The sequence below is a fragment of the Sorex araneus genome, chromosome 5 (genome assembly GCF_027595985.1).
Source record: "Sorex araneus isolate mSorAra2 chromosome 5, mSorAra2.pri, whole genome shotgun sequence".
NCBI lineage: Eukaryota > Metazoa > Chordata > Mammalia > Eulipotyphla > Soricidae > Sorex > Sorex araneus.
In genome coordinates this window covers 21,833,961-21,853,237 of record NC_073306.1, presented here as the reverse complement: position 1 = coordinate 21,853,237, position 19,277 = coordinate 21,833,961, and the positions used below count along the sequence as shown (strand labels likewise).

Here is a 19,277-nt window from a genome sequence, read left to right as displayed (position 1 = left end):
ATGCCTGGGCCACGCACGGCCCGTCCTCCACAGCGACACCGTGCCGGCGACACAGAGGGCAGCAGGCCCGCTGGGGTGCTGGGGCCCTCTCGGCTCCTGGGGTTTGGGACTGGCTGGCTGGCGTGAGAAGAAATTCTCAAGGTCGCTCAGTCATTTCAGGAGAGTGAGGGCCCCTGGATGGACACTGAGCCTCCTGCCAGTGAAGCATGAGCACTTAAAGGTGTGTCCTTCTTTGTCCCCTGACTTGGGACCTAGAAAATTGGACTGAACTGTCATCAGTGACTGTGACCACCGTGACCACAACTATCTTCAAAAGTCCACAAGCTTACAGGCCTCCCTCGCCCTTTTCAGAAAAAATTACTGAGCGTCCTCCCAGATGCACCCGAGATTTCTCCTGCCCCACACCCCCTCACCCCAGCACCCCCACACCCGCAAGGGGGTATTGCCCACCCTGAAAACCACTGATCTACATGGACAAGCAGTGCACACGGAGGGCCTTAGGGAAAACAGCTTTAAAACCAACAACGGCAGAGGCCGGAGCGATCGCACAGCCGGTAGGGCACAGCCTTGCAGGCAGCCGACCCCGGTTCGATCCCTGGCACATGACTGATTCCCTGAGTCCACCAAGAGTCTAGGAGTTAGCCCTGGGTGTCACCAGGTGTGACCCCAAAGTCAAAGCCAGGACAGCAGCGTTCTGAGAGCTCTTCTTCCACAGCCTCTTCCCTCGTGCTGGGCCCGAGAGAATCAGGGTAGGGACCGTGTCACCTACTGCCACCACCAAGTCCCGGCCTGGCCCTGCCGTGGGGTCTCCAGACGGCTCTGCCCCACCTGCTCACAGCAGCATCAGGACCACGATGGCGATGACCATGAGGACGCCGGCCAGGACGCACAGGCCCAGGAAGACGATGTCACTGGTGTCCTGCGTCACCACAGCCACGGGGCCCTCCAGCGCCTCCACCTGGTCGCTGGGGGGCGCTTCCTGCAGATGCTCAGCGGTGGCCGCGTAGGGACCCAGCCAGTCGGAGCCGGACAGCAAGTGCACGGAGGCCTCTTTGTGCCTCGGCTCGCAGCGGACCTCGTACTCGTGGACGTCCTCCCGCTCACCGTCCGAGAAGTCGATGTACAGCACGCTGACAATGACCAAAGTGTGGTTCCTCCTCTGCGGGGGGGGGGGGCACGGGCGCTTGCTCACACCTGGAGGGACGGCCGCCCCCGCTCCCCTGCAGCGGGGGCCCCCTCCCGCCCCCTCCCTGTGCAGAGTGTGGGTCCCCCTCCGCAGTGGGGAAAGGAGGACGGGCTGTCTGGGGGGACAGGATCAGATCTGAGAGGTCAGCGTTTGCTCCGGCTTTGAGGAGAGGGTGGTCTAGGAGGGACAACAAGAGTGACGGGCAGGGGCTGCCGCGGTAGCACAGTGGGTAAGGCGTTTGCCTTACACGCAGCCGACTTGGGTTCGATCCCCAGCATCCCACTGGGTCCCCAGAGCACCGCCAGGAGTAATTCCTGAGTGCAGGAGTAAGCCTGGAGCATCACCAGGTGTGGTCCACAAACCAAAAGTAATTAATTAGTTTTTGAAAGAAAAAGGAAGAGAAAAGGCAAACACATCTATGGGCCCTCCCGGAGGTGCAGCTTGGAGTGGCCGCTGGACAGGCCTCGTGGTTCTGGGACACGGGCGGGAAGGGGCTGCTGTGAGCCGCAGGGGACTCAGTGATGCTGACTCTGGTTGGTTCCGTGGGGGGCCCCGCCTGCCCTCAGGGCTCTCAGGGCTGTGCCTCCATCACACCGACAAGCCCGATGCAGGGGGGAGGGGGGATGCGGCTGGTTCTAGAGAAGACCCCGAGGGTGGGGGGGTGACAGACCAGGAGTGCTGGCAGGCTGTCTTAGCTGTCAAGACTGACCCCCACGGGGCTGGAGAAATAGCACAGCGGGTAGGGCATTTGCCTTGCACACCACTGACCCGGGTTCGATTCCCAGCATCCCATATAGTCCCCCTGAGCACTGCCAGGGGGTAATTCCTGAGTGCAGAGCCAGGAGTAACCCCTGTGCATCACCGGGTGTGACCCAAAAAGCAAAAAAAAAAAAAAAAGACTGACCCCCACTTCTCTTCTCCAGCAAGAGGAGGCAGAGGGGGCCAGGGAAGAAATGAAGCGATCAGCCAGCTGGGTGGGGGCGGGGCGCACTGCCCAGAGAGGGGACTCCGGGACCCCCAGGGACAGGTCGCCGGGGAAGCACGTGGATTCTTCCAAGTCCACCTGGCAGATCCTTGGATGCCAAGGCTGGGGTTGCTCTTCTCCCCACCCCCTTTCCTGGCTTCACCCTAAGAATATGATCATCCGCAGTGCTGGGCTGCTGGCCAGAGACTCGGGGTGCCGGAGCCAGGGTGCACCTGCCCCCCAAGTCCAGGACGGGGGAGGAATTCACTGCCAGCCTTCCAGGGGAGCTGGATCCAGTTACTTGAAGTCTTTTGTTTCTTGGAGCCCCGGGAGGCCCAGGGGAGAGGGGGGCAGGGGGGTCCCCCTCCCTCTCACCCGCCCCCAGTTCATGCTTGTGTCCACTCTGCAAGCGTGTTGGGCTAAAGCCAGGGGGCCCCCGAGTTCGGCCTCCAGCAGAGCCGCGGGGGGCGGGGTGGGGGAGCTGATTTTCTGCAGACAGGGCGCAGGCCCCCGCCCCCCCAGCCCCTACCTGAGTCTCGGAGCCGCAGGTGTCAAAGCGGGCCTGGATGCGGAAGTTGCCGCCCACCTCCTGGGCCGCGCAGCCGCGGCTGCCCAGGTAGACCTTGGTGCGCGGCAGCGGGGCCAGCGCGCGCGCCGCGATCAGGATCAGGAAGTCGGTGCGCGAGCAGCTCACGTTCACGGGCACCACTGCGGGGACGGACAGACGGGCGGGCACCGACTGACGGCTCGGGGACAGGCAGGGACCAGCCCCAGCCCCCTCCGCAGGGCGGTGACCGGGAAGCCCAGCCGGGGTGGGGGCCAGGGGCGTGTTTGAGGTCGAGCCTGTGCTCGCCACCCCTGCGGGACCCCGAGCTCCCCAGGGCGCACGCTCGGGGCCCTCATCCTTGGAGAGGGCGCAGAGCTCGGCGGGCCCGAGCGAACTGACGGTCCCTGGTTGCACTAGCAGCGACTTCCGGACCCTGCCTTCAGCCCTCTAACGAGGAACCATTGATGGTCACTCAGGCGCGGGCACTGACCGCGGCGCCAGAGCCCCACAGTGCTGCCCTCTGGGAGCTCCCGTCTTCCGGGACTGAGAGGCAGTGAGAAAGGAGGGGCGCAGAAGTGTGGGAGTCTGGGGGTGGGCGTGGGAAACCCCTTCCCCACCAGGACCCCATAAGTGGAATGTGCCTAAACCCTGTTTTGAGGGTGGGACTCCCTAGCTGTGCTCCGGAGACGTTTGGGACCCAGATGACTCCCCACCCATCAGCTTGGGACCCTGCGGTGCCAGGGATCCCCTGTGCAGTGCTCAGGGCGTCCACACCAGCACCGAACTAGGGATGACAGCACACAAGGCTGCACCTAACCCGGGACCCTCTCCAGCCCCGCTGAGCCGTTTCAGAGTAGGTACCAGGAGCACTGAGAATCGTCCCTCTACCTGGCACAGAACTGGGTTTTGGGTTTGATTTTGGGCATTCGCTAGGCCTTTGAGCTGTTCGCCGCCGCCCCTGGCTCCTGCCCCTCTCTGGGTGCACCCAGCCAGGGCGCCCCGACTCTCAGTGCTCAAGTTTGTAAGAGTGTGTGTGTTTGTGTGTGTGCATCTGTGCATGTGTGTGCATGTGTATATTTGTGTGCTTATGTGTGCATGTACATGAGTGTGTGTTCATGTGTCCATATGTGCAGTATATGTGTACATGCATCTCTGTGTTCCTATGTGCACACAGGTGTGCAAGGATTTATATTCATGTGTACGTCTGTGAAACCATGTGTGTTAATTTTGTGCCTCAGTGTGTATGCATAAAAGTGTTTGTATGTTGGCATTCCAGCATATATGTTCTTTAGGCATGTGTGTTCATGTGTGATTCTTATGGACACACGTATGCATGTGGAGGCATGTCCAGGTGTGCTTGTGTACCTATATATGCAGGTGCATACGTGTGCTGCTTGGATGCGTAGATTCATGTGGATTTTTGTTCATGTATGTTATGCAGGTATGTATGTGTTCTAGCCCATCTTCTGTGTCATATGGAGGCATGTATGTGTGGGAGTATGAATTCATGCATGCTTCTGTATGCATATTTGTGCAGGTATGTCTGTATGTGTATTGTACTTCTGTGTGCATGCATGTGTGTACATGTATGCCTCAGTGAGTCTGTGTGTGCATGTGTGTGTCTGTGGGCTTGTGTGTGTATGTGTGTGTGTCTTTGAGCTTGTGTGCGTGCATGTGTCTGTGAGCCTATGTGTGTGTGCAGGTGTGTGCTTTTGTGAGCCTCTGTGTGTGTGTGCGTGTGTGTGCGCGCATGTGGTGCATGTGCTCAGGGGGACTGCAGGGAGGGGAAGGAAGGAGCAGTCAGAGGCCTGGCGCTCTCAGCCCTCTCCGGGAAATGCCTCAGACATTTTTCAGCCTCTGGTGTCTGGGCGGCCAGGATTTATGGGCCCAGCGTCTCCCGTGATGATCTGGTGCCGCTGAACTGTGTCGCCCTGATTGATGGCCAGGCCGGCCTCCTGCTGGGCGGCGGCAGCCTGGGCACAGCTGGGGCCTGCCCAGCACCAGGGTCCGTGTCTGGCCCTGGTCTCCCCCAAGGGAGGGGTGCGGGGCGGGGGGGGGGGGCGTGGGGGGCTCTGTACGGAAGCGCCTGGAACAGCAGCGGGAGGAGAGCTGCCTCCCCGGAGGAGAGGGCGTGTGTCCAGGACCTTCAGACTGAGAGGGACGACAGGGACTTTGGAGACGCTCCGGGGGGCCCGGGACTCACGGTGCTCAGGCTGGGTTCCGGGGGGGCCCTTTGCACGGCTCAGCCTTCAGGAGGGAGCTAGTGGGGCTGGGGAGGGCTGTACCTCCAGCTTGCCTGCAGCATGCAGCCCCCCGTGACTGGGAGGAGGAGGAAGGAGCCCGGGGCCTGTAGGGAGGCTCTCCTAGGAAGGTGACCAGAGCCCGGCTTGGGCCGACAGCTCCTGATTAACCCTCGCTTTGCCACCATCCACCCTCGACGAGGGTCAGTCGGTCAGTGGCAGCATTTGGATGGGCCTGATCGGTGAGCTGAGCCCCGTGCCTTTCCCGGCCCTGGAGAGCAGCCCTCCACCTCCTGTGCCTGAGATGTGACCAAGCGTAAGCCAAGAAGACCAAGATGTCATTTGAGTACTTGTGAACATACTTTTGCTTTCATAATAAATCAAAAAAATGTGTGACTGCACCTCCCTTGCCTCTTTTCTGCCTTGATCATCGACACAATGTCCGGTGCAGTGGCAGCCATTCTGCAGTCATGTGGCCAAAGGCCTGGCAGAAATAGCACTGGAGAGACAACTGACGGCCCGAACCAAACCAGCAGGCGCCAGGCTCCAGACTGAAGAAAACAAATGCCCTTTAAGTCAACCACCGTCATCAGGCACAGACAGACGGGTAGAAACAAGGTGGTAGCAGCTCCGGAGCTGCTGTCCCAATGGTTTGCCGTAAAGATGATCAGCCTCTGCGTTTGGCCCTGGGTCGGGGAGACCTAGTCACACTTGGAGCAGGGAGGCAGAGGTGGGGGGAGGGGGAATCAGGGCTCATGGGCTGGAGAGACCCAGTGGCTGCAGGGGTGGGTGTGAGAAAGGGTCCTACCAGTCTGGGCACACAGGTCCAGGGCAGGACCAACAGTGGCACTGCCACCGAAAGGAGGGGGCCGTGTGCGGGGTGAGGGTAGATGGATGGGACAGGGGAGGGCACCTGGGCCCCCTTCCCCACCAGCACCCACACAGCACCCACCCCTCCCACAGCACCCACACAGCACCCACCCCTCCCATAGCACCCACACGCTGCCCACACATCTGCACAGCACCCACAGCATGCAGACATCCGCATAGCACCCACGCCCTCACACAGTACCCACACACCACCCACACCCGCACAGCACCCACACGCCGCCCACACATCTGCACAGCACCCACACAGCACCCACCCCTCCCACAGCACCCACACGCCGCCCACACATCTGCACAGCACCCACACAGCACCCACCCCTCCCACAGCACCCACACGCCGCCCACACATCTGCACAGCACCCACACAGCACCCACCCCTCCCACAGCACCCACACGCCGCCCACACATCTGCACAGCACCCACACAGCACCCACCCCTCCCACAGCACCCACACGCCGCCCACACATCTGCACAGCACCCACACAGCACACACACAGGACCCACACATCCACACAGCACCCACACCTGCACAGCACCCACACAGCACCCACGCCCTCACAGGGCACCCACGCCCTCCTGCCCAGCTACCTCCGATGTAGGCGGCGGAGAAGCCCCGGCGGGCAGTGCTCAGGTCCGTGCGCAGCAGGAGCAGGAGCTGGTTCCCGCTGGACATGACAGGCGGCGGCCGGCGGCGGCCACACCAGCTGCCCAGCCCGGGCGACTCCTCACTGGCCCCGTCAAAGGCCGCCAGGCGGTCGAAGTCACAGGCCCGGGTCAGGCCGTTGGGCTCCTCCAGCTCCAGGTCGAGGAAGAAGAGCTTGACGCGGTAGCCGGGTGGCAGGCGGACGGTCCAGTGGCAGTGGACGTTGTTGGGGTAGGGGCCGGGGTACTGTGGGCTGGAGAAGTTCCCCCGCAGGGCTGTGTACACCTCCTGGCACTCTCCTGGGGGCGGGCAGAGACGTCAGCCTGGGCACCGCGGGGACGGGGCTGATGCCAGCCCGGCACACGGCGGGCACCGGGCCTGGCAGCTGGAGCCCAGGTCGCAGGGACCAGCGCATGTTGTGCCCTCCCGCACGCAGTGAGTGTCCAGCGCCAAGTATTGGTCAGTCCCCAGTGGACTCTGTGACGTCCAGAGGCCTATCCCGGCGTTAGCCCTTCACCCTCCCCTTCTCCCTGGCTCCTGCCCTCCCCTCCGCAGCGCGCCAGCCTGCCCTGTGTCTGTCCCCCACGCCCCTGCCCGCGTGGGCCCTGCTCTAACTAGGCCTTTCCAAGCACTACTCAGCTCTCCCCACCTCCAGGAAGTCTCCCAGGATTATGACTGTGAGCTAGCACAGACCACACAGGGTCATCGCAGACCAGCTTCCACCCCCCGCCCCGACCATCTCCTCCATTAGATGGTGAACAGCCCCCGGCTTCACCCACCCACACAAGCGTTCCCCCCTTTGAATGCAGTGGGGCAGCCTGGAGACCCAGGCCCAGATGTGAGAACGCTAAGCCGGCGTCTTCCTAGTGCCACGGCAGTGCCAGCGCATCCCAGGCGGGCAGTGGGAAGTCGGGGCCGGGAGGCCAGCAGGCACCGGGACTCAGGGCTGGCCCCGCGCCCTACCTGAGACATAGTAAGCCTTGAAGCCCCGGGCCCCGATGTTGAAGTCGGACTTGAAGACCACCTGCATCTCGCGGCCCAGCGACACCAGGGTGGGGGGCCTGGTGCGGCCGCAGTAGCGGTGCTCCTGGGCCGGGCCAGGCCCCCCCAGCACAGCCACATAGTCGTAGGGGCAGCCCTCGCTGTCCTCCACCTGGAAGTCCACGAACACCAGCTTGACGGCCGCAGGGCCCGCGGCCCGGATCACCCAGCGACACTCCACGCTGTTGGGGTAGTTGTTGGGGTACTCGGGGCTGGTGAGGACGCCGGACAGGCCCGTCAGAACGCCGCCACACACATCTGCAAGGGAGCCCACCTGGAGTGACCTTCAGCTCCCCACAGGGCCCCGGCCAGCCTGTCTGGGGACCCAGACCCCCACACCAAACCACCCCCCTGCCCCGAACTCCCCCACCCCGGCCTCTACCTCTGGCCTCTGCTGTGGCGAGGGGGGGGCACAAGAAGTTGGGCAGACCCTAGAGGCAAGGGAAGGAGCTCAGGAGTCCTTTGGGAGAGAAGGGGGACCCCGGTGGGGAGAGAGGGTACTGTCAGCCAGCTGCTGAGCCCTGGGAGACTCTGAGAGCTGGGAGGGAGCTGGAGATCTGAACCTCAAGCTGCCAAAATTCCAGGTCAAAGGCACTGGCAGGTGGGGGGGGGGGGCAGGTGAGACCTCAGGAAGGGCCCTTAGGCAGAAGGGGGCGTAAAAGTGGAGACCGGCAGAGCCATAGGCAGCATCTTGACATCACCTGTGACCACAGGGAGTAACTGCCAGAGGAACTGTAATTGCAAGATTAAAAGATCATACACTACGGCCAAGTAGGATTCATCCCGGGATGCAAGGATGGTTTAACATTGGCAAGTCAATCAACATAACACACCGTATCAATAAAAGGAAAGATAAAAACCATATGATCATATCAATAGATGCAGAGAAGACATTTGACAAGATTCAGCACCCACTTATGATAAAACTTTCAGCAAAATGGAAGTCAAAGGAACTTTCCTCAGTATAGTCAAAGCCATCTACCACAAGTCTACAGCAAGCGTTACTCTCAGCATGGAAAAACTAAGAGCCTTCCCTCTAAGACCGGGAAAAGAGAGGTTGCCTACTCTCACCACTTCTATTCAATATAGTACTGGAAGTACTTGCCATAGCACTTAGGCAAGAAAACGATATCAAAGGTATCCAGAAAGGAAAGGAAGAAGTAAACCGATCACTATTGGCAGATGACATGACACTATACTTAGAGAACCCTCAAGGCTCTACAGAAAAGCTCCTAGAATAATACGTTTATATAGTAGGGTGGCAGGTTACAAAATCAATGCCCAAAAGTCCATGGCTTTCCTATATATAAATAATGAAAAAGAAGAAAGAGATATTTAAAAAAATGAGTCCCATTAACAATAGTACCTTCAAAAATTAAGTAACTTGGAATCCGCTTAACTAAAGAAGTGAAGGATCTATACAAAGAAAACTACAAAACACTACTTCAAGAAATAAAGGAGGACATCAGGAAATGGAGATAGATCCTTTGCTCAAGGATTGGGAGGATTAATATAATCAAAATGACAATACTCTCCAAAGCATTGTACAGTTTCAATGCAGTCCCTATAAGGATATCCATGACATTTTCAAAAAATAGACAAAACAGTCCTGAAATTCATATGGAGTAATAACCCCCCACGAATAGCCAAGGCAATCCTTGGAGAAAAGAAGATGGGTGGCATCACCTTCCCCAACCTCAAACTGTACTACAAAGCAGTAGTAATTAAAACAGCATGGTTTTGGAATAGAAACAGACCTGCAGACCAACAGAACAGAGTCAAATATTCTGACACAGCCTCTCAAGTATATGATCACTTAATCTTTGATAAAGGAGCAAGAAATGTGAAATGGAGCAAGGAAAGTCTCTTCAACAAGTGGTGCTGGGAAAACTGGACAGCTACATGTAAAAGCATGAACTCAGACCTCTGTCTATCTAATACCAAGCACAAAAGTCAGATCAAAATGGACTGAAGACCTCAACATAAGACCTGAATCCATAAGGCATGTGGAGGAAAATGTTGGCAGAAATCCTCCATGATATTGAAGCTAAGGGCATCTTCAAGGATAAAACACCACTGACTGGTTAAAGAAACTTTGGTACATCTACACTATGCAGCTGTTAGAAGAGATGAAATCATGAAATTTGCATATAAGTGGATGGACATGGAGAGTATCATGCTAAGTGAAATGAGTCAGAAAGAGAGGGACAGACATAGAATGACTGCACTCATTTGTGGAATATAAAGTAGCATAATATGAGACTAAAACCTAAGGAGAATAGAGATAAGAGCCAGGAGGTGGCTCCACAGTTTGGAAGCCGGCCTCACATGCTGGGGGAAAAGGCAGTTAGGATAGAGAAGGGACCACTAAGTAAATGATGATTGGAGGGATCGCTCGGGATGGGAGATATGTGCTGAGAGTAGACTGAGGAGCAAACATGATAGCCTCGGGGCTGGAGCGATAGCACAGCGGGTAGCTCATTTGCCTTGCACTCGGCCGACCCAGGTTTGATTCCCAGCATCCCATATGGTCCCCTGAGCACTGCCAGGAGTAATTCCTGAGTGCAGAGCTAGGAATAACCCTTGAGCATCATGTGATGTGACCCAAAAAGAAAAGAAAACCATGATAGGCTCTTCGTATCTGTACTGCAAATCATAACACCCAAAATTAGAGATAGAGGAAGAAGGAATGTACCTGCCACAGAGGCAGGGGTGGGGGTGGCGGAAGGGACACTGGGAACATTGGTGGTGGGAAATGTGCACTGGTGGAGGGATGAGTGCTCGATCATTGAATGACTGAAACGTAATCATGAGAGTTTGTAACTATCTCACGGTGATCCAATAAAATTTATTTTTTAAAAAAGAGTAATTGCAAGATTAATGTGAGAGTAACAGTGAGAGTAGCCTTGAGAGTAACTGCTTGGGGTGCACTTAGGACAGAGAAGGGAGCACTATGAAAATGGCAGCTGGAGGGAGGGTCCCCCGAGCACCGTCAGGGATGATTCTGAGTGCAGAGCCAGAAGTGACCCTTGTGCATCGCCAGAGTGACCCAAAGAAAGAGAGAGAGAAAAAAAGAAAATGACAGCTGAAAATGGTGACTCTGGACAAGAACTGAGTGCGGAAAGGAGGCAAAGAAATACACACGCTGACCTTTCAGCACCTGTAGTGCAAACCACAGTGGCTGGTGGTGGCTTGGAGGCAGGAAAGCTGGGGACGCTGGTGGCAGGGAATGTACACTGGTGAAGGGATGGGTGTTGGAATGTTGTGTAACTGAAACCTCATCGTGAATAGCTTTGTAACTGTGTATCTCACAGTGATTTGATTTGAAAAAAAATAATAATCGAGTAACTGCTTGAGTAACTGCAAGAGTGATTGTGAGAGTAACCTCAAGAGTAACTGTGAGGGTAACCGGTGAGGGTAATTAACAGGAGTAACTGCAGGAACAGTTGCGGGAGTAACTTCGCGTGGGGTCAGCCAGGACTTACTGCAGAGCCCGTGCACCTGGCCCTGATTCTCACGGGCCCCTCTCAGCAGCTGGGGCACCGAGTGGGGTGTCCTGGCACCAGCCTGTCCCGGCGCCTCTCGGAGAGGGGCTGTGCTTGGAGGAGGCTGTGGAAGAAGAGGGGCCGGCGGCCCGCAGCTGGCCTGCTCTGAGCACTGTGCCCCAGAAGCACACTGAAGCCCCCACCCCCACCCGCACACTAGTGCAGACTGGGAAAGTTCTGAGCCCTGAGGCCAGCCTAGGAGGGGTCTCCAGATATTCCTGAGGGAATCCAGCCCCCCACTGTACTGGGTGACCTGCACATCTGGTTTGCTGCCCCAGAGTTCCCTCCTCTCTGCTGTGTGACCTGGGGGCAGAGCATCCCCTCTCTGGTCTGCCCCAGAGTTCTCCTTCTCTGTTGCGTGACCCCTCCCTGGCCTGGCTGTTCGTGAAAGGAGAGGGTGGTCTGTGACATCCCTTCCACCTGAAATCCCTCTCAGGCTGCCAGCTGTGCTCAGGGACCTACAGCAGCCCCTGGGGTGGGGTGCAGGGGGTGCCCTCAGCCGGAGACCCTCTATTCCAGACTCTCCCCTCACTTCCCACTGGCAGCGTTGCCGCGGCAGTGGGGACCACAGAGCACCACACACTTGATTGTGAGGCACAAGCCACAGATGTGAAGCATCGGGGGTCGCAGGGCAAGAGTCACTCCCGGCCTGTGGGCCGGTGCAGGGGTCAAACTTGTGACCTCACGCTTGTAAGGCAAATGCTCTACAGCTGAGCCGCGCCCCCAGCCCCCCGTCCAAGTCTCCTTAACGCAATTAAGAACAGCATCTGCCGTCACAGAGCTCATACTGTTGACATTTCACAGTTTGGAACCCGTCCACATGGGCTAACGCTCTCAGCTATTGGATGATGATTAAGTGAATGTTGAAAGGATGAAATTGTCTCCAAATAAATGCCTACCCCGCAATGCCACCTCTATCTCTTTTCCCGTATCGGGCATCGCCATAAGGTTCCACTCGACACAGAGGCGCTCTTGCATTTGAAAATGCTGGAAAACACCGCCCCATGGTATTCTGACTTTGATTGCTGAGCACTCGAAAAAGCTTAGGGTCCAAGATTCCACAGCATGATTGGATCCGTCTGTGGTTCTTGGGTTTCACGGTCTCCAATTCTCCGCCTCGACAGCCAGCAGGAGCCCGCCAGCTTTCAGGGCCCCTTCCCTGTTTAAGTTGGGGGCGCCTCACGCCTCTGCCATTGGCTGTCGCTTGAACTGACATGAATAAATTCCAAAGGCTTTGGCCGGGTGGCGGGGAGGGGGGGAAGCAGGGAGCCCAAGTGCAGAGTGGAGGAGAGGAGAGAGGGAGGGGTGCAGAGAGGCCAGAGAGCTGGGGTGCTCCTGCACCTGAGTGTGGGAGACTTTGGGGCTCTCCGGGAGTAAGGAGGAGAAGGAAGGCAGGACAGAAGCCGCGAGGACCCAGGCTCCAGACAGGTGCCTTCGCCCGTGACCTATGACCAGGTTCCCTGCCCACCCCTCCCCTAGACACCCCCCCGCCCCCCGCTCCCCCCCCACCCCGTGCTCTCTGCACCTCCATCCCAGGGCTGCCCTGACACGCCCCCTTGCCTTTCTGGTAGCCTGCGGAAAATCCTGGGCGGGCCACGTGCTTGTCCGAGTGGAAGACGATGGACATGACGTGCCAGGAGGAGGTGAAGGGCGGTGGGGGCTCCTGCCCACAGAACCTCCCCAGCAGGCTGCCCCTGTCCCCCGAGGCCCCTGTGTAGATCTCCAGGAAGTCGAAGGCGCAGGTGTCGTGGTACTCCAGGTCGAAGGCGTGGAAGGTGAGCAGCAGGGACGAGCCCTCGGCCGCCACGATCAGCCAGACGCACTCCGTGTTGTAGGGGTACAGCCTGGGGAAGTTGGGGCTGGAGAAGTTTCCGGAAGGTGCCGCGAGCACCCCCCCACATTTGACACCTGGGCAAGAGAGAGGATGGGTCAGAGTCAGTGCTGGGGTCCCTGGGCGCTGGGCCTCACAGCGGGGTCTTGCCAGGGACGTGGCTCAGTGGTACGGAGCACTGGCTAACATGTGTGAGCCTGCAGTCCATCCCTGGCACCGCCAAAAAAAAAAAAAAAAAGGTCCAAGTGTGGACTTTGCGGTGGGGCAGGGAAGCATAAGGCAGGGCCCCGAGCCCATCACGCCTTCGTGGGTTTGTTCGTTCAGTTAATTCTTCCAATTCTTTTTTGTTTTGTTTTGTTTTGTTTTGTTTTTGGACCACACCCGGTGATGCTCAGGGGTTACTCCTGGCTCAAGCACTCAGGAATTACTCCTGGCAGTGCTCAGGGGACCATATGGGATGCTGGGAATCGAACCCGGGTCAGGCAAGACAAACACCCTACCCTCTGTGCTATCGCTCCAGGCCCGATTCTTCCAATTCTTGCTGAGTTTTCTCATTCATTCATTCATGAACCATCATTTGATGGGGAGATTTACAGGTGGACAAGTAGAGGAGAGTTCCAGCCCTCGCGCCTGTCCGTGCCGGGAGGACGAGCCGTGGCAGGGAAGAGCGGGTTAGAGCGCGTGCAGCCCGGGCAGTCTCGGCGAGAGAGCGGGGGCTCTCGTGAGAGAGAGCTGCGTTCCAGGCCCGGCCTACGTGCAGGAGGTCATTCATCTACTTATTTACTTTTAGTTTATTACTTTTTTAATTGAGTCATGATGAGATACACAGTCACAAAGTTGTGGTCAGGTTTCAGTCATAAAATGTCCCAACACCCACCCTTCACTGGTGTACATTTCTCATCACCAATGTCCCCAGCTTCCCTCCCTCCACCCTCACCAGCTGCCTCTGTGGCAGACTCTTTTCTTCTTCATTATTATTATTATTATTATTATTATTATTATTGGACTGGAGCGATAACACAGTGGGTAGGGCATTTGCCTTGCACGCGGCCATCCCAGGTTCAATTCCCAGCATCCCATATGGTCCCCCGAGCACCACCAGGAGTAATTCCTGAGTACAGAGTACAGAACCAGGAGTAACCCCTGTGCATTGCTGGGTATGACCCAAACAGCAAAAAAAAAAAAAAATAGTAGCAACAGGGGCTGGAGTGATAGCACAGCGGGTAGGGCGTTTGCCTTGCACACGGTCAACCCGGGTTCAAACCCCGGCATCCCGTATGGTCGGTCCCCCAAGCACTGCCCAAGGTAATTCCTGAGTGCAGAGCCAGGAGTAACTCCTGAGCATCACTGGGTGTGACCCAAAAAGCAAAAAAAAAAAAAAAAAAAACGAAAGAAAAAGAAAAAGAAAAAAAGGAATAGCAGCAACAATTAGCCATCAGATGTCTTTGAGCCAGAATGGAATAACAGATCTCTCACTGTTTGCTCTCGGGTCATACCAGGTGGTGCTCAGGGGTCACTCCTGGTGGACTTGGAGGGCCATATGGGGTGCCAGGGGTCGAACCCAGGTTAGTCACGTGACAAGCCACTGTATTATCACTCCAGTCCCGAAATAATAGATCTTGACTACATCACTGATGTCTATTCTGATCTCCGGGTCCACAGGGAAGGGAGGAGAAAGCCAAAGGGGGAGGGAACTAGGTCTCCCCCGTGAAATTCAGTGGGCTGAGGGGGACGCTCCGGGCAGACTGGCACACAGGAGGCCCCGGGAGCTCGGCAGTCATAGAGGGACATTGGTCTGTGCCTTCTCCTCTGCCACAAGGAGTTTAGGTGTACCAAGCAGTACCCGTCACAGTGCTCCCGAAGCACCTCCGTTCCTCTGTGTTTACTGGGATGTAGCTCTAAACTTTCTAGGACAACATTGGTACGTCCTGTTCCCTTTGCCATAGGGAGCTCTGGGTTATCACAGTGCTCCCGAGGCACTTCCATTCCACTGTGTTTATCTGTAAACTCCTCTCCATGCTCTCTTCCCCAACCAGTCTAGCACCTTTCCCCCCAGTCAGACTCTGTTTACCTGTAAGGTCAGATTCCTCAGAAATCTACGATTTTATATTTGTGAATGAAATGTTGCTTCTCTCCTTCTCTTCTGTCCTTTTCCATAGTTTAAAGCAATGTCCGTTTTTGTATAGACACAGGAAGACAGTTAATATTACTTGGGAGTTAATTGACTCCAAATAATATACACTCCCGGGCATCTGCTTTCTCGACTTAATCCTCAGTTGCCCTTAGTTCCTAGCACCCCAAAAGCAGGGTCCCAATAAGGGACTGGATGGACCCAGGGCAAGCTATGAGCTACCCTGGCATCAAAATGGGCCAAGCCAAAGGGTCACAATACTTAAATATAAGTTAAGAGCATGGTCATGGACAAATTCATTATCCAAAAGCAACAACTGTATTAGGACCCTGCTATGGTTAGGAAAGACTAATCTGGCCTGAGCACTGTAATCTGAGATCTGTATCAAGATGCGCCCAGGACAGCCATTCTATAGGCTTAATGTATCTCTTACTGTGTCCATACAAAATGACTAATATTATATGTCTGTTGCACTAAGAGAGGGGAAACACACCCATATTTGCCCTTAGGCCAGCCGTCTTGCTGGGCGAGAATCTGTCCTAGAAGAAGCTTCCAAGCTTCCCCTGAGGGAAGGCCCTTACATCCCTTGATTGTAAGATGACAGCTATGTGTGATTGTTACCCAACCCCTCATGCTTTGGGATTTAATGAAGACTGTAAGGGCGGGGGTGAGGCAGAAGCAGGACAGAGAAGGATCCAGGAGGAGGATGAGGGGGGTCAGGGAAGGGGAAGATCAGAGGAGAATCGGGGAAACCCAGAAGGAGAATCAGGAGAGGATGGAGATGAGAGTGGAATAAACTGCAACTGAGACCAACCAGCCTGGCCCTTGTTTCCTCCTGCATCTGCCCATTGCCATCGGCCACCCCAGGTTGGGGGAAGCGGCGCGAGACCAATGAACACAGGTGGAGGGAGGGAGAGAGAGAGAGAGAGAGAGAGAGAGAGAGAGAGAGAGAGAGACGCCACAGCCTTTTGTATTTATTTTTTCTGAATACACAAGCAATGGTGAATGAATCAAATATCCTCAGATCTGGGCCAGAAGTACTTGCAATAGCGGTTAGGCAAGAAAAAGATATTTAAGGGCATTCAGGTAGGAAAGGAAGAAATCAAGCTCTCACTATTTGCAGATGATATGATACTATAATTAGAGAACCCTAAAATCTCTACCAAGAAATTCCTAGAAGCAATAGACTTGTATAGTAAAGTTGCAGGCTATAAAATCAATACCCAAAAGTCCATGGCTTTCCTATATGCAAATAACATAACTGTAGCACTGGCGTCGCATCCCGTTGTTCATCTATTTGCTGGAGCAGGCAACAGTAACGTCTTCATTGTGAGACTTGTTACTGTTTTTGGCATATTGAATACTCCACGGGTAGCTTGCTGGGCTCTCCAAGAAGGACGAAGAAATCAAACCCAGGTCGGCCACATGCAAGGCAAACGCCCTACCTGCTGTGCTCCAGTCCACGCAAATAATAAGATAGAAGAAAGTGACATAAAAAAAGCAATCTCCTTCACAATTATGCCTCAGAAAATCAAGTTCCTCGGAATCAGCTTAACTAAGGAGGTAAAGGACATGTACAAAGAAAACTACAAAAGGCTACTTCAAGAAATAAAAGAGGACACAAGGAAATGGAAAGATATCCCCTGATCACGGATTGGGAGAATTCACATTGTCAAAATGGCAATAATCCCCAAAGCATTGTATAAATTCAATGTGATCCCTATAAGGATATCCATGACATTCTTCAAAGAAATAGATCAAACACTCTTGAAATTCATATGGAACAATAAGCCCCCATGAATAGCTAAAGCAATTCTTGGTAAAAAGAAGATGGGAGGCATCACCTTCCCTAACCTCAAACTCTACTACAAAGCAGTAATAATTAAAACAGCATGGTAATGGAACAAAGGCAGAGCCGCAGACCAAAGGAACAGGGTTGAATATCCTGACACACACCCTCAAAAATATTATCATCTAATCTTTGATAAGGGAGCAAGAAACGTGAAGTGGAGCAAGGAAAGCCTCTTTAACAAATAGTGCTGGCAAAACTGGACAGCTACATGCAAAAAAATGGGCTCAGACCTCTACCTAATACCATGCACAAAAGTCAGATTGAAATGGATTAAAGACCTCTACATCAGACCAGAATCCATCAGATACATTGAAGATAAGGTCAGCAAAACCCTCCATGACATTGAAGCTAAAGGTATCTTTAAGGTGACACACCAGTGGCCAAGCAAGTGGAGACAGAGATAAACAAATGGGACTACCTTAAACTGAGAAGCTTCTGCACCTCAAAAGATACAATGACCAAGGGGCTAGAGCGATAGCACAGCAGGTAGGGCATTTGCCTTGCACTCGGCCAACCAGGGTTCGATTCCCAGCATCCCATATGGTCCCCTGAGTGCCACCAGGAGTAATTCCTGAATGCAGAGCCAGGAGTAACCCCTGTGCATTGCCAGGTGTGACCCAAAAAGCAAAAAAAAAAAATATACAATGGCCAGAATACAAAGACAGTCTACAGAGTGGGAAAGGATATTCACCCAATACCCATCTGATAAGGAGTTAATATCAAAGATTTACAAGGCACTGATTGAACTCTACAAGAAGAAAACATCCAACCCCATCAGAAAATATGGTGAAGAAATTAACAGAAACTTTCTCAAAGAAGAAATTCGAATGGCCAAGTGAAAGACACATGAAAAAATGCTCCTCATCACTAATCATCAGGGAGATGCAGATCAAAACAACAATGAGATATCATCTCACACCACAGAGACTGGCACACATCCAAAAGAACAAAAGTAACCGGTGTTGGCGTGGATGTGGGGAGAAAGGTACTCTCCTTCACTGCTGGTGGAAATGCTGACTGGTTCAGCCCTCTTGGAAAATAATATGGATGCTTCTCAAAATATTAGAAATTAAGCTCCCATTTGACCCAGAAATACCACTTCTGGGAACATATCCTGGAGATGCAAAAAAGTATAGTAGAAATGACATCTGCACTTGTATGTTCATCGCAGCACTATTTGCAATAGCCAGAATCTGGAAAAAACCCGAGTGCCCGTGAACAGATGACTGGTTAAAGAAACTTTGGTACGTCTACACATGGAATACTATGCAACTGTTAAAAAAGATGAAGTCATTAAAATTGCATATAGGTGGATCAACATGGAAAGTATCATGTTAAGTGAAATGAGTCAGAAAGAGAGGGACAGACATAGAAATATTGCACTCATTTGTGGAATATAAAGTAACAGAATCGGAGACTAACACCCAAGAACAGTAGAGGTAAGTACTAGGAAGATTACTCCACAGCTTAGAAGTCGGCCTCGCATGCTGGGGGAAAAGACAGCTCAGATAGAGAAGGGACCACCAAGTAAAGGATGCTAGGAGGGCCTGCTAGGGATGCGGAGATGCGGGCTGAAAGTAGACTATAGACCGAACATGATGCCTACTTAATACCTCTATTGCAAACTACAACACCCAAAAGGAGAAAGAGAGCAAAAGGGAATGCCCTGCTACAGAGGCGGGGTGGGGTGGAGGGGATGGGGTGGGGGTGGTGGGAGGGATGCTGGGACCATTGGTGGTGGAAAATGGGCACTGGTGGAGGGATGGGTACTCAACCATTGTATGACTGAAACGCAAGCACGAAAGTTTGTTAAGTCTGTAACTGTACCTCATGGTGACTCACTGATAAAAAATTTAAAAAAATTATCCTAGAGTATAGTTTATAAAGAACTTGATAATGGATGGATCAGGTTAATAACCCTCAAACAACGATCAGTCTTAAAGCAAGAGCACAGCGGATTAGGGCATTTGCCCTGCAGGCAGCCTATATGGGTTCAATTCCCTGCATCCCATATGGTACCTTGAGCACCAGCAGGAGTAATTCCTGAGTGCAGAGCCAGGACTAAGCCCTGAGCACTACCAAGTGTGGCTCAAAAAAACAAAAAACAAAAACCCAAAGAAGCAATAATCAATCTTAACACTGCAGCAGATACGGCCCACCTGAACCCCTGGTAAAAAGCTTATCCGCCATCACCTGCGACATGGTCTTAAAAAAAAAGGGGGCTGTGGAGCAATAGCACAGCAGGTAGGGCGTTTGCCTTGCACGTGACTGACCCGGGTTCGATTCCCAGCATCCCATATGGTCCCCTGAGCACCGCCAGGAGTGATTTCTGAGTGCAGAGCCAGGAGTAACCCCTGAGCATCGCTGGGTGTGACCCCCCTCAAAAAAAAAGGAGACAGGACCAAGAAA

At 54.3% G+C, this 19,277-nt stretch overlaps 1 protein-coding gene across 1 annotated transcript; it reads right to left on the bottom strand.

Moving 5' to 3' along the window:
* Nucleotides 1-832: 832 nt before the first annotated feature.
* Nucleotides 833-19,070, bottom strand: CDCP2 (CUB domain containing protein 2). Its single transcript, XM_055138315.1, has 7 exons — nt 19,028-19,070; nt 15,643-15,669; nt 12,615-12,962; nt 7,432-7,767; nt 6,414-6,767; nt 2,680-2,858; nt 833-1,159 (listed from the first exon to the last, which is right to left on the bottom strand). Exons 1-7 carry the CDS (start codon nt 19,068-19,070, stop codon nt 833-835), a joined length of 1,614 nt encoding a protein of 537 aa, XP_054994290.1.
* Between the last annotated feature and the right edge of the window lie 207 nt (nt 19,071-19,277).

Bases quoted from the DNA above. Each gene is read 5' to 3' on its own strand.
- CDCP2 (XM_055138315.1), bottom strand. From the start codon at position 19,070: ATGTCGCAGGTGATGGCGGATAAGCTTTTTACCAGGGGTTCAG. The intron at 7,768-12,614 runs GCAAGGGGGCGT...GCTCCCTTGCAG, and splicing joins TTCCGCAGGCTACCAGAAAG to ATGTGTGTGGCGGCGTTCTG. The intron at 6,768-7,431 runs GTAGGGCGCGGG...GCCCGCCCCCAG, and splicing joins CAAGGCTTACTATGTCTCAG to GAGAGTGCCAGGAGGTGTAC.